This window comes from Tarenaya hassleriana, unplaced genomic scaffold (assembly GCF_000463585.1).
Source record: "Tarenaya hassleriana unplaced genomic scaffold, ASM46358v1 Cleome8, whole genome shotgun sequence".
Classification (NCBI taxonomy): Eukaryota; Viridiplantae; Streptophyta; class Magnoliopsida; order Brassicales; family Cleomaceae; genus Tarenaya; species Tarenaya hassleriana.
The window spans coordinates 3,977,284-3,991,387 of record NW_010970490.1 but is presented as its reverse complement, the minus strand read 5'-3'; the positions used below and the strand labels follow the sequence as shown (position 1 = coordinate 3,991,387).

Below are 14,104 nucleotides of genomic sequence, written 5' to 3'. Positions count from 1 at the left end.
CTGTGTACAAATCCTAAGCACAAACTTTTTTTTTTTTGTTGCAAAAATGGTGAGTGTGAAATGCAATCATATTGCACGGTTTTATATGTTAAAAAAAATTCCGGTAAACTATTCGGAAATGGAATTTTTGTTGACAAAGGGTATTAAATCGTAGTGAAATCGGAACATGTCTTATTTAACTTAACGAAATATAATTTGTAATAAATTCCAATTGATACACTCGATATCGTTATATTCGTTATATGGGAAACTGCCATATTATTACGTAAGATAACATATTTCCATGTCATTTGCCCTTACATTTCTTAGCTTAACAAAAATAGGATTATAATAATAATAATAACCGAGATTAAGATTAGTTTTTTTTGGTAGTTCTTTTGGTTTTCCAAATTAAAAAATTGATATTGTCAGATTAAAAAAAATGAAAAATATTTTAATTTGGGTTTAATGCAGATTTTTTTCTAAAAAAAAGCAGGAATTAAAGAAGGTAATAAAACCACTGATTTCGGTATGCAATGTCAGATTTTCGGCAACCCAATAAATCGTCGTAAAGAACGCGACGTCTCGGGTTTGATATAGGAAAAAATTAAGGAACCGAACAAATATTCCAAAATCTTTATTAAAAAAAATGGCATATTAATACTTTTTTATGTGCATAATTAGTTGGCTATCTTATATGCGCTTAAAGAAATAAACATAAATCTATGGTATTAATACGATTTTATAAGATTGGTGATTACTCTCATCATTACTCCGATTCAAATCATGAATGCGTGAATTTTCAACCATAAATACATATTTGTCTGACATATTAATTGTCATCGAATCCATCACATATGTTTTAATCACATAGTTTACTTCCAACTCCAAAATTAGTTTGGGTCTCGTTTCGCAACACCCGATTACCCAAAAAAAAATCGCATGTATTTTATTGGGCAATTTCGGTATGTTGATGTTTTGTTTATACGTTTAGATGAAGGTTAATTCTCCTACCAGATCTTGAAAATATTACGACCCATCTGTAATTTTGTAATGTTTGTTTTATGTTATAAAAATTACTCTATATAGAACAATTGCATATAAAACTTTATAGTAGAAGTATACAGTATGTTTATTACAAAGTTTACATAAAAAAAATGTTTATTACAAAGTCCATCCATATGGTACAGTTGCATCCTCGCCTTAATCTAAAACAATTGAAAAGTACTAAAATAACAATTTCTGAATTATAAGAAGACTAACAATAAAAATGGATAGTATATGTATATGTCATATATATATATATATATTATATATATATATATATATAGGATAAAAAAACAATGATTGAGATTAGAAAAACACTCTAATGCTCATGTAATATTGATGTGCAATTAAGTGAACCTTTGACAGTCTCGCCTTTGCACTTCGTTTGATCTTGTCGAACAAAGAATCTGAGTAATCTTCGGACAATGCCCTCCTTTCTTCCAAACGATCATCCAAAGCATTGATTTGAACTTTCAATGTCTCGGAAGGTACGATCTGATGGAACAGAGTCTCGGTCGCTTGACGCGTCGCGATGAACATTCCATGGTTAACCTTGATCTCTTCTTCCACCATTTCAAAGCTCGACGAGATTAGGGTTTCGTTTGTATTAATGGCCGCATCGACCTCTCCTACTTGTTTCTCGTCTTTGACGTGATAGATTTCGAAGGAGAGATAATCTTCGATGTCAATGTTGCTGTTGATGGCATTGCATCGAGATTCACCTGCGAAATTAAGCCGATCGAGTAGTCATTCATTAGATGTATCCAAAGTATGATAATATCATAACATATAGATATGGACATGGACAACATGTCTTGAACTTTGAATATGATCATCTTGCTTACCATCGAATTCATTATTATCTTCGAAATTTGGCATAATCTTATGTTCTTCGACGAAATCCTGTTTCAAAATGTAAAATGAATCAATGCTAATTCATAAAAGAAAACTGTGAAAATGGTAAGATTAAGCTATTGGAAGAAAGTAGGAAACATACATGGTGGTTGGTATCATTGTTCGGCGTTCTCATCCACCTCGAGTTCTCGGCATTGAATCCATCATCTAGATTTCCGAAAACGGGTATGAACGGATCGTTGTTATAGTGATTGAAATTACTCGTGGCGAAAGTAAAGTCCTCGAAGCCGTGATCATTGTTTTGATTCACTTTGAAGTATTCGTTTGTTTGAGGGGAGCTTTCTATTCGCAATGGTGGCAATGACATCTGGTGTTGCAGCATTGCACATTCGATCTCGGAATTAACCTGCATCGATCATATTAGACATTAATCATGGTTTAGATCAACAAAATCTATATATCTAATTTCATAAGACATGTATATTAATCTACCTTGGACAGAGGGGGATATGGATCGTATGAAGATCCATGGTTTGGTAAAGGAAAAGCCTCTTGAGGCAAATATCTTGCCCAATCATCATCTCTCCCTCCACCGAATTGGTGGTAAGGCTGAATCTGATGTGTTGAACTGTCTGGATAGGAACAAACGTCGAGATTCGACGAACAATCACCGATCATCGCCCTCGTATGCACGTAAGAACTCATTTCCCTCGGCTTCCCCTCAATCACAATTTTCTTGGACACACGACAAAGTGCATACGCGTCCTGAAAATGGATACAAACCAACATATGAATACGATAATTAGATGTATTCCTAGGATGTTTTTTTTTACACTAAGGATGTTAGTTACAACTACTGTCTAATTCATTGTCAGTACCAGCATGCCTAGAGCTGAAAGCTCGCATTCAGTTTCATCGAGGCGGTATTCATGCATGATCCAGCCGGTTCTGATACCATGAGGTGCACGTCCACGGTAGTAAACCAAGGTCTTCTTTGTCCCGATAGCTCGGTTTCTCCAACTCACTCGTCGATCTTTGCCCGTCGCCTTCCAGTAACCGCCTTTGGTGGCACGGTTCGTCCTCGAACCGTTTGGATACTTCCTGTCCCTCGGGCTGAAGAAGTACCATTCTTGATCTTTGCTTGGAAGCAACGATTTTCCTGCGATTTAGAGGAGAATTCTTGACATGGGTTAGGGTTGTTTCCAGCTGAGAGCTCTCGTTTGTAGTGGAATATTGTATTTTTTATATATATTTATCTCGAACAAGCCAATCTAAAGATGCAAACTCTAAAAATTACAAAAGATTAATTTACCAAAAAAAAATTACAAGAAGATTATATACAGTCATGTCGTATAATATTAGGGTTTTCTTCCTCTTTATGATATTCTTATTCTTTTCTTCAAACTCCCGTGAATGATGATGGTTCAGAGTTATTAACACCAAACGAGAATCAAATAATTGGTCATATGTATGTATGTATGTATGTATGTATGTATGTATGTATGTATGTATGTATGTATGTATGTATGTATGTATGTATGTATGTATGTATGTATGTATGTATATAATGTGGAGTGACAGGAGGAATCACATTACCTGGCAAGTCCCATGGCTCGCACTTGTAGAGATCAACTTCAGGGATGATGTCCAAATCGATCTCCCGACCGTTGATCTTTCTTTTGAGATAATAAGTGATCAGTTCCTCGTCCGTCGGATGAAACCGGAAACCAGGAGGCAATGAAACTGCAGCCATATGTATCCCCTTTACGTGATGCAAAGTTGACGATCTGTACAAATCAACGATCGGTCTTGTTTCTTTACGTACGAAAATGAACAAAACCGGCCGTCTAAGAACGAACAAGGAAAGCCGACGCAGAACGAGCAAAAGGGTTGACGAAGATTATGGAGAACGAAGAAGGCGAAGAGAAAATATGCGAGACTCCAAAAGGAACAAAAGAGAAAGACAGAACAAATGTTTGTGTGGGAAAGGTATATATAAAGGGTAATTAACATGACAAAAAAATGCCACGAAAAAAGATGGTCGAAAGGTGTATGGAGCCCTTAATTTTAATAAGTGTACAAAAAAAAATCATTTTCATAATCTTTATGACACATCATATCATATGCTGATTCTCGCCTATCTTTTTCTCCAAGTTATATGTAATTTGGGTCTAGAAATATAAAACCGACCGACTCATTAGAGTCCGAATAAAATTTATGTTTTTTTATAACTGAGTATTGTGGGCCGAAGCCCAAACTAATTTCGGGATCGGGAGTCAGCCATGTGATTTGAATTATATGCTCTTTCCCCAACTTGAGACTTAAACTCGGGACGGGACAGACGTTTTGCGTCTCATTTCACCGGTTGAGCTATCCAAATTGGGTCCGAATAAAATTATCGGAAGCTATCTAATCATTATTTTGGTGTAATCATAATATATGGTAATAAAATGATTACGAGAATTCCTGTCCTAGACCGGCGATAATCAAAGCCGACGCCCTCTGCCTAACCGTGTTTCTTCCTCCAAGTTGTTCTTCTGCTCAATTATCCCATCCTTGTCGAGGGTGTGTGCGGTTTGGAATCTCTGTACACGTGGCGAATCCCCGTTGGTTGCATGGAAGTGGAAAGAATCTTGGGTTAACCTAAAACTGTCGCAATCTCTCTGTGGCGGCGCTTCTAACTGAATTAACTGTCCCTTTTGTACCCACATGAGATGAAGACCCCCTTTTTGTCTCTTCGACGAAGAGTCTTCGTGATTGCTGCCGATTTATTCATTATTTACATAAGCAAAATTTATGTATATATTATTTGCAATTACTCCCCAACAAGCGGATTTCATTCGCCTTTGTTTGTCTCGATGAATGTGCACAAATTTCTGACGTGTGTAATATTATTTATATATAGCATGATTAGGATTTAATTGGTGTGCATATATATATATATATATATATATGATTAGGATCCAGAAGGTGCAGGCATCCAAATGACTTGAAAGGCAATGAGAAAACAACAAAAAGAGGATCAAAACCCCCCAAAAAAAACAAGTATATGATATGATGTCATGTGTGGGTCCAACTTGGGAGCATGTGAATATATATATATATATATATATATATCACTCTCTACATATAACGCACATGAATTTTGTGTATAATATGTGTGTGTATATATATATATATAATACAGTCCAATATTAATACATGCCCCTTGTTAGGCACTTTTCCCTCACGTAAACCCATCCTTCGGTTCTTTTATTCCTTCCATATTTTGAAGCTTGGGCTTTTGCCTTTCCCCTAATGCTAACGTACGGTATAGATTAGAATATGGAGAAATATATACATGGCATAACTAAACCGATATTAAATTAATTGTTTGAGAATGATTAAGAATCTTAATCATTCTCAAACAATTTTTCTAATTAGATTTAACATATATTGTATATTAACTAGTGATACATAGGTGGATAAACGGTTATATTCGGTTTATTCGATACGGTTAATTCGGGTTCGGTTTATTCGGTTTACGGTTATTTCGGGTTCGATTATTTCGAGTTTTAAAAAATCATAACCAAACGGTTATTTAATTTTATTCGATTTAGTTCGGTTCGGGTATATATCGGTTGGTTCGGTTAATAACCAAAATACCCTAACCGTTCGCCCACCCCTAATTAAGATGACGTAGGCAAAGATTTAGTTTGTTAATTATTGCTGTAAATGTTGAATCCCCGGTTTTGATAATGAAATTATGACAACATATTGTTTAGACGTCCTTAAAAGCTCATTCGCAGAAACAACACAAGGCAAAATATTGTGATACTTATATATATATAGAGAGAGATAAAATCATTAATTTTAAAATAGCTGTCATTTGTAATTACAATTATATTCTAATGATTCCGTTCATAACTGACCATGTGCTTTCGCTTACACAGGTCTCGATGTCTCTTGTGAAATTATTGGGAAATAAATAGAGCTGCAGTTCACAAAATAAGATATAAATACTTGCAAATAAATTAACTATTAAAATTAATCTAAATCTAAATAAACAAGTGCAATATATATATATATATATATATATATATATGTCGATCTAAACAACGTGGGTAAATAAGAACATATTTCCTCCGTTCAAAAACCGTGATCCTTCATTTTCTAGGTTTTATTTATTGTACAATAAACAAAATAATATCCGATTTTTGCTATTATGTTTTTGCAAAGAAATAGAAATATTTATTCATTACATTCTAAAGTTCCACAAACAACGGAGAGTGCAAAAAACTTCACCATTTTTCTTGAAACAAACAGGAGACGGACAGCGCCTTCCACATTGGAAGGAAAACGGTCGGAAACAGCTGCTGTTGGCTTCAACTTCAAACCCCTCGCCCAGGTATCGACCAGGCATCATGAGCGGATCCTTTCCGAGAATGCAATGAAGATGGATAGTGACACGACAAATTTCACATGTGTAGTACAACTCCTCGCCCAGATTCAGTTTTCCCTCGCAGATCTTGCACCACCAGCTTCCATCTTTGGCCTCTTCGCCGCCGCTTTCAAGAACCAGAGGATGTCGGTCTTGCTTGTATCTTACCTTACTCGGTAAAGATATGCACCTCAAGCATAAGGCAAAGTCGCATTCGATGCACTCCATCTTCTTACGATTATAAATTTCCCGTCTTTTGCAACCTGAACATGCCTTTTCATCCATCGAAGTTGACGTGCAGAATAGAGGATGCGGATGACTTGTATGGATAAAGGGTTCAGAGACCGAAGCACAACTCACATCTATTTCAAAACGACAATCCATCTCGTTGCACGTATATACGAAGCCACAAAATTTCCGAGCACAAACATCACATATCTCACTCCCTGTTCCGCAAGCTTGTAATTCGAGCAGATGAGGATGTAACATGTACCACATCTTTCTTGGTAGATAGGCACATGTTTCGTGGAGAATAAAATTGCAATTCCATTGCGTGCATTTGTAGATATTACCAATGTGATTACGAATAGGAATAGCGCATATTTTATAGTGCTCGCTTCCATTAAAGCCTGTACCATCATACTCGTTCAGTTTAAGATGGTGCATGTGACTGAAATGACGTATCACTTTCCCGTCTACAACCTCGAACGGTGCCTTGACGTCTTCGGGTTCTTCGGGTATTCCCTCAAGGTCTTGCCCGTCCCACACATCTTCTCTTGTTGCACACCTCGAGTGGACCACATAATCGCAACCTCTGCTGCAAGAATATGACCGCAATTGTTCTCAACAACTTTCCGACAAACTCCGCAGGACCATGCTTCATGAGTTGGTGGAGGGGGAGATGTAACATAACAGAGACGATGTTGTGGGTGGCGAGAGATCCTAACGACGCGTGATAAGTCGATACACTCTCTATGGAGCATGACTCCGCATTTGAGACAAGCCCATGGAAGAGTGGGACGATTATGCAACAGACCACAAGCATCACAGGTGAAATGACGCAGTTTAAGGAGGAGAGATAGCTTATGGTCGTGGCTCTTGGGCTGACCCACCTCAAGAACAGGTGGCTTAGTGGCGCAACGCAGATGAATGATGAATTTACAGATAGAACAATGATAAACCCATCCTCTTCTGAGTTCTTGCTCGCAGTAACTGCACATCTGTGAAGTTTCAAGAAGATGGCGATGAAGATCAAGGAGAGAGAGAGGGTGAAGAGGGTGATAAGGGTGGTGATGGAGCTCCAATGGAGATTCTGCGCATTCCTTATGGAATTCATCCACGTGGCAAGTTGTGCATCTGTAACCTTTGACTATGGCGGAATCTGTTGGTCGACTGCACATAACGCAGAGGAGACATGAAATGTTACAAGGTCTCAAAGGGTGGGGGTGGACGGAAAGGTTGACCTCCTCCTCCTCCATCTCTCTCTCTCTCAATTTTTCTTCTCCCTCTCTCTCTCTCTTCTTTATATAACACAGTATCTCTTCTTTTCTTTTTTTTTGGTTAAGCGGGAGGTTCACATGTGCCTTCGGCTCAACCTACATCATCTGAGTCCGGAAGCAGCCTTTAGAGTGACTGGACCCTACGAGCCACACCCCCTCAGACGATAAATACACCCCTTCCTCCCCATCAACTGGATTCGAACGGTGGACGGGACCCTTCGAACCACACCCTTCCAACCACCCGCTCACTCACTGATGGGCCAGAGTATCTCTTCTTAATTTATATAACATAGATCCGAAGATCATGCGAGTCCACTCTGTGTCTCATTGGTCGTGGATCTCAATGTTTGCACGTCATAATTAATCATCCTAGCTAATCTTTACGGTTTAAATAATCTTGTAATTTTAATTTGTTTTTAAAATCTATAATTAAAATAATCGTAAAACTGTTTTTGAGAAAACATTTTTCATACAAAATGCCATCCACGCACATTCACGTTTAGAAACGAGACGACAAACATATAATCCCCAAAATACTCGACTTATATTTACATTTATGACTTGTGATTGTTTAAATATCAAGTTTTTTAATCCTATGCTTTTAGTTTTAATAATTATATCCTAAACATCGTTGTTGTAAAACTGTCAACAAACAACTACAACGAATAATTAATTAAATGTTTTAATTGCTTCTTTACATACACTGTATTTCAATTTGCATGATAATATATGATTTTGTTAATTATTAGTCAATAATTCTTGGTCGCTTTTTTTTATATAATTCCATGATTAGCCTTGGGCTGTATTTTGGCATAATTTGAGATCACAAGAATTCTGTGTTTAATGGGTTTTTTAAAAAAAATATTGAGGCCCATTTCCTCAAAACGGTGCCGTCTAAGAAAGCCCTAGATATGTAAATATAATGCTTCAACCTATCATTTTGTTTTGTTGTCGCGAAAAACCCCGAACAGAGCAATGGCTGCCGCCGGTGACATGAAGACTGATCAATCCATTCCGTTGCCGGACGTGATGAAGGCACCAGTTCGTCCCGACATCGTCAACTTCGTTCACGCTCAGATCTCCAACAACAGTCGTCAGCCTTACGCCGTTTCCAAGCGCGCCGGTCACCAGACCTCCGCCGAGTCATGGGGTACGGGGCGTGCTGTGTCGCGTATCCCTCGTGTTCCGGGTGGTGGAACTCACCGTGCCGGTCAGGGAGCCTTCGGAAACATGTGCCGTGGAGGTCGGATGTTTGCTCCGACGAAGATATGGCGCCGGTGGCATCGCCGCGTCAATGTCAACATGAAGCGGCACGCGATCGTGTCGGCCATCGCCGCCACGGCAGTTCCATCGCTGGTGATGGCTCGTGGCCACCGGATCGAGAGCGTTCTGGAGATGCCACTTGTGGTGAGTGACTCTGCTGAGGCTGTGGAGAAGACGTCTGCGGCTATTAAGGTTTTGAAGCAGATCGGCGCTTACGCGGACGCCGAGAAGGCGAAGGACAGTGTCGGAATCCGTCCTGGGAAAGGGAAAATGAGGAACCGTCGCTATATCTCTCGCAAGGGTCCTCTGATCGTGTACGGTACTGATGGAGCCAAGCTGGTGAAAGCCTTCAGGAACATTCCGGGTGTTGATGTCTGCAATGTGGAGAGGCTTAACTTGCTCAAGCTCGCTCCTGGCGGTCACTTGGGTCGGTTCGTGGTGTGGACCAAGTCCGCGTTCGAGAAGCTCGAGTCGATCTATGGCTCATTTGATAAGCCATCTGAGAAGAAGAAGGGTTACGTTCTGCCGCGTCCGAAGATGGTGAATGCTGACCTTGCTAGGATTATCAACTCCGACGAGGTTCAGAGCGTTGTGAAGCCGATCAAGAAGGAGATGAAGAGGGCTGTGCTGAAGAAGAACCCGCTGAAGAACCTCAACGTGATGTTGAAGCTCAACCCATACGCCAAAACCGCGAGGAGGATGTCTCTGTTGGCCGAAGCCCAGAGGGTTAAGGCAAAGAAGGAGAAGCTCGAGAAGAAGAGGAAACCCGTCTCTAAGGTATGCTCGTGTTATCCACTTGTATTTCTGGTTTCATTGATTGGTAGGAGATTCACATTAATGTACTGTTTTACTGGTGTTGCATATGGTTACCCATTCTATTGGTTAGATATCCTCTTGGATTTGAATCTTTCCTCGAATGCCTGTGATTGATACATTGGTTGTGCTGCTTTGACATATAGAACCCAGAGTCCTTTTGCCTAGCTATTGGTGATGTCCACATTTGTATTCATGCTTTGTGCTGTAGGATTGTTTTGTGCTGTATTGGGATTTTGAATGGTACTGTAGTGTTTTGCGAGTTCTGAGCTTCATGGTAGCTTTAGCCTTTAGTCTAGTGGAACAGCGCATTGAGAAATCTGTCTGACCCGTAGAATCTGGTCACAGTTAACTGATTTTGGCCTTGGATAAAAACTGTAAGATCTGCCTGTCGTCAGCTCGTGTGTTCAATTGGGTGTTGTGTGTGCGCGTTACAGGAGGAGGCAGCGAAAATCAGAGCAGCGGGGAAGGCATGGTACCAGACCATGGTTTCGGACAGCGATTACACCGAGTTTGACAACTTCACCAAGTGGCTCGGTGTCACTCAGTGATTTGGCTTCGTTCCAAACTCGGACAAAATAGATTTTGTCTATCATCTTCACTCTCTCATTGTTATTGTTATCAGTTCTTTTGGCGTTGTGCATTTAGTCTCTGTTATTGTTTTTGAATTATTAAGGCAACGACTTGTTTGCATTGGTAAGGAGATGAAAAACGTACATGAAGAGAAAACACATTCTATTTATGGAACACGAACCAATTGAGAATAATAATAATATCAGAATTAAAGCTCCATACGGCAACAGAGGCGAGTAATCGGACAAATTGTACAGAATCTTTCATGTTACAAACGTTGCGTAAGAGAATCTGTCTAGTTCGTTAACTAACAGAAACTCCCTCTGTTATTCTATAAAGGGAATGTTGTCGGATCTATATATAACCTGACTGAGATAACAAAAGAAAACCCCCGAGAGAAATAGCAACACACGTACACAGAGTTAAACCCTAAGTCGAAAGCGAATTTACCGTACAAGAAGAAAAATAAAAATCAGGGTGACGGATATGAAGGGGGAATGAATTATTGCAAACTCCTTTTCATCTCAGAGAATATAACATCTTTTGTACCTGAAATGGGGCTGTCTGTTCATGGCACTGTCATAAGCAGAGGCTTGTGTTGCGGTCTTCCCCTGTCTCGGTAGCCATTGCTGAGGACTTGTTCTCTGTTTCTACGACTATCTTTCGTTTCCTGTAAGGAACGAATGCTCTTGCACGTGTTTCGGAGTCTGTTCGCTTGAGCTGCGAGAACGCAGACCTCTCGCTCGGTTTGAACTCGGATTTCTTCTCCATGTTCGTCTCGGAACTCGGTGTTTCAACTTCTGAACTCTTGTCCGCGTCTCCTGTGTCGTCATCTGAACAAGTATTCGAACCCGTTGAGGATCCTTCAATCTGAAGTCCCTTTTCTTTACCACCTAAGTCGCTAATCTCTATACAAGCGTTGGTCGCTTCTTGCCTGTTCTGTTGTATCCAACACAAGATATTTTCCGCATTTAGGGCAGATGTCTCTGCCGGGGTTAGTTTACGTGGTAATGGCTGAATGGGTTTCCCTTCGTTTGCCTCTTGTGGGGATTTACAAAAACAAGATGTTGACAGAGCAGATGATCCATTTGGATCAGATAACAGAACAGTCTTCCCGAAAAGCTTAAGGCTTTGCTTCATCGGTTGGTTGATTGACTCTTCTCTGCTCAAGAGCCTCTGTCTGGGAAACAGCTCCAGCTTCTGTACATTTAACCATCGGACAGGAAAGTTAGAAACTAAAAGACATGCAAAGGGAAAGACCAGCGACTGAAATGATGATACATACCAAGGATTCTGGCTCTTCAGCTGCAGTTGTGGCGGTCGTAAGAGCAGCAGATGGTGATGCTTCAGCCGAACCATATGGTTCAGAGAGCATAAGCTCACATTGCAATGCATAGGAAACAGGGGATAGGCTACTGTTTGGTGAATTTGAATCAGCAGAACCAAAGGCATCTGAACCAACCGAGGATAACACCGACGTTGGAGATTGGTTGTCTCGCTCCAAGGCTGATAGGTTGGGAGAAACCGATCTTCTTGACTGATCTGTACTTGATATTTCTTTGACGGAAGTGTTTCCCAGTTTACGAGGGTATGGATGCACCGGTTTTCTTTTTGGACGAGGAGGTGGTATCACGATTGGCTCCACTGAGCTCCCATTACTTCCAGTGGTATCCCGAGCAACCTGCACAAATACAAAAGATTAAGGCCAAAATCTCCATGAAGGTAAAATGAACTTGTATCTAGAACTAGAACATGGGCAATTATTGGGCATACACTAATAAACAACATGGTGAGAGAATCATTGTGTATAGGGGGCAATCAGTAGACCTTAGAGAAAAACTTCTGAGCATGGCTTCGAATCTGAACTGCAGTCTTTGTCCCCACATGTTCTGTTAGTAAAACATCATACGTTTTACGTTTCAGGTTCATGTTAAACTATAGGTCATGTGCAAGTGCAAACAAAGCATTGATCAGAAGTACAAGAGTATCGACATTTTCAGGTCGACTTACCCTCTATGCGTCTCCAAGCTCGCCCATATAGTTTCAAGGCTTCAACAAACTTCTTGTGCTCCTCATCCGCCCATCTCTCTCTTTCTTTTGTGATAGTGTAAGGTTTCCTTACCTAATAGAATTATTGAAATCAGATAAACTGAGCAAAGATCTCCAGAAAAGATACAAAAAGAAATATTTTTAACGGTAAGAAACAAAACCTTGGGCGCAAAGTTTTTTCTCCCCGAAATTTGTTCATTGAGTTGCAACTGCTGGTCTGAGCTTTTAGAAACTCCAACACGCAGAGCAGCTTTGGTCAAACGCCCACCTCCACAGGTACCCTGCAACATAAATCATCAAGCAAAATGACACCAAAATCACTAGGGCATTCAATGTATCCTGGGACGATTCACTACTCTAAAGTATAATTCTCTTCCAGATCACCATTGCATAGTGTTCCAAGTTGAATCTTTGACGGAACCCTAAAATAATTTCTGCGAAATTTCTAGCTAGGTTATTGGAATATACATATTAGATCAAGTTTTATACTCTTCCTCTTTTTCCTTCCACTACTAGAAGAATCACTAATATCACTGAACAATGGCCCAAGTAACATCGAACGAAACTCAGATGGTCACAGAGCTCAAGTTCTAAACTTAAAATTAAGTATTGAGGTTTGTTCGTGTGACAGGATGATATACATTACAATAAAACCATAGATCCATTGGTCCATCCAAATTACAGAAAGCAGAGAGAAAAGTGAGAGAATATTACTACAGTAAGAATTAGGTCATCACCTCAACAGTCATAGCCGAAGAAGACGACACCATCGTCGCTATTGGTCCTATCAATCTAAACTGTTTATCTCGACACCAGCCAGAACGAGTTCCTGCGAACTCTCAATCACAGAATCGAAAGATATAGTCCTCCAATCAGAAGCTTCAATCTCATCGATCTGCTTCTCCCGCCTCAGGGAAAACTTCCACCGCTCCACTGAGTCGTAGATTTGAACTTCGCGGTAGAAGGAATATCGGAGAATCTCTGCGGCGAATCTAGGTTCGGATACTGAAAAAGAAGACACAAACAGAGAAGAAAAAAGAGAAGGAGACGGTGAAAATGAATCTCTCGGCCGCTCTCAGACCAGCGAATGGCACCGCCTTCGCCGAAGTTTCTCCTCGGAATCAGACAAAGAGGAAGATCCCGATTCGCCGGAAAACCACCAACCTCAAAGAAGGAGAAGGCAGAAGCACGGGAGGGGAAGAGGGAAAGTGTTTGGCTCTGAGGAGGAGGGAGGGGAAGACAACCAATGGAGCGCTCAAGAAACAGATTAAATCTTGTGGTATTTGCGCTTTTCCCATTTCCTATTTTTCATATTTTTATTTAAATAATCTCTTTTCCAATGGAACGCTCGAGAGACGGATGAAATTTTGTGGCTCGCATTGAAAGGGAGCCACTGCCACGTGGCGCTCGTGCGCCTTTTGTCACTTCCCCGTCTTTAAAGATAAATAAACTTAATACTTATATATATATATAAAGTATATATCTGTGAAAAATGTAATATTAGTTGCTACTCCTTCGGGCCATACATAAATTTTCATATTAAGAAATGTTCTCTGATATCTTTTTTTAGTTGTTTTAATTGTTTTTCCAAATTTATATATATCTG

The 14,104-nt window shown here is 39.9% G+C and overlaps 4 protein-coding genes across 4 annotated transcripts; 1 reads left to right on the top strand and 3 right to left on the bottom strand.

The window, feature by feature from the left end:
• Positions 1-1,299: 1,299 nt before the first annotated feature.
• Positions 1,300-3,813, bottom strand: LOC104802913 (NAC domain-containing protein 45-like). Its single transcript, XM_010526735.1, has 6 exons — positions 3,478-3,813; positions 2,760-3,040; positions 2,374-2,646; positions 2,024-2,287; positions 1,872-1,929; positions 1,300-1,748 (listed from the first exon to the last, which is right to left on the bottom strand). The coding sequence occupies exons 1-6, from the start codon at positions 3,632-3,634 to the stop codon at positions 1,333-1,335; spliced, it is 1,449 nt and encodes a 482-aa protein (XP_010525037.1). The 5' UTR covers positions 3,635-3,813; the 3' UTR covers positions 1,300-1,332.
• Positions 3,814-6,118: 2,305 nt separating this feature from the next.
• Positions 6,119-7,120, bottom strand: LOC104803121. Its single transcript, XM_019201152.1, has one exon. It carries the CDS (start codon positions 6,965-6,967, stop codon positions 6,119-6,121), a length of 849 nt encoding a protein of 282 aa, XP_019056697.1. The 5' UTR covers positions 6,968-7,120.
• A 1,640-nt stretch (positions 7,121-8,760) lies between these two features.
• On the top strand, positions 8,761-10,576 carry LOC104802912 (60S ribosomal protein L4-1-like). Its single transcript, XM_010526734.2, has 2 exons — positions 8,761-9,840; positions 10,314-10,576. The coding sequence occupies exons 1-2, from the start codon at positions 8,776-8,778 to the stop codon at positions 10,425-10,427; spliced, it is 1,179 nt and encodes a 392-aa protein (XP_010525036.1). The 5' UTR covers positions 8,761-8,775; the 3' UTR covers positions 10,428-10,576.
• Positions 10,577-10,686: 110 nt separating this feature from the next.
• Positions 10,687-13,796, bottom strand: LOC104802910 (protein REVEILLE 1). The gene is made up of 6 exons (XM_010526733.2): positions 13,236-13,796; positions 12,660-12,779; positions 12,460-12,571; positions 12,277-12,338; positions 11,735-12,130; positions 10,687-11,649 (listed from the first exon to the last, which is right to left on the bottom strand). The coding sequence occupies exons 1-6, from the start codon at positions 13,266-13,268 to the stop codon at positions 11,029-11,031; spliced, it is 1,344 nt and encodes a 447-aa protein (XP_010525035.1). The 5' UTR covers positions 13,269-13,796; the 3' UTR covers positions 10,687-11,028.
• Between the last annotated feature and the right edge of the window lie 308 nt (positions 13,797-14,104).

Bases quoted from the DNA above. Each gene is read 5' to 3' on its own strand.
- LOC104802912 (XM_010526734.2), top strand. From the start codon at position 8,776: ATGGCTGCCGCCGGTGACATGAAGACTGATCAATCCATTCCGTTGCCG. The intron at 9,841-10,313 runs GTATGCTCGTGT...TGCGCGTTACAG, and splicing joins AGAGGAAACCCGTCTCTAAG to GAGGAGGCAGCGAAAATCAG.
- LOC104802913 (XM_010526735.1), bottom strand. From the start codon at position 3,634: ATGGCTGCAGTTTCATTGCCTCCTGGTTTCCGGTTTCATCCGACGGAC. The intron at 2,647-2,759 runs GTACTGACAATG...ATCCATTTTCAG, and splicing joins TTTCAGCTCTAGGCATGCTG to GACGCGTATGCACTTTGTCG. The intron at 1,749-1,871 runs GTAAGCAAGATG...TTAATTTCGCAG, and splicing joins AGATAATAATGAATTCGATG to GTGAATCTCGATGCAATGCC.
- LOC104802910 (XM_010526733.2), bottom strand. From the start codon at position 13,268: ATGGTGTCGTCTTCTTCGGCTATGACTGTTGAG. The intron at 12,572-12,659 runs GTTTTGTTTCTT...TAATTCTATTAG, and splicing joins GAAAAAACTTTGCGCCCAAG to GTAAGGAAACCTTACACTAT. The intron at 11,650-11,734 runs GTATGTATCATC...TTAAATGTACAG, and splicing joins CTGAAGAGCCAGAATCCTTG to AAGCTGGAGCTGTTTCCCAG.
- LOC104803121 (XM_019201152.1), bottom strand. From the start codon at position 6,967: ATGCACCATCTTAAACTGAACGAGTATGATGGTACAGGCTTTAATGGA.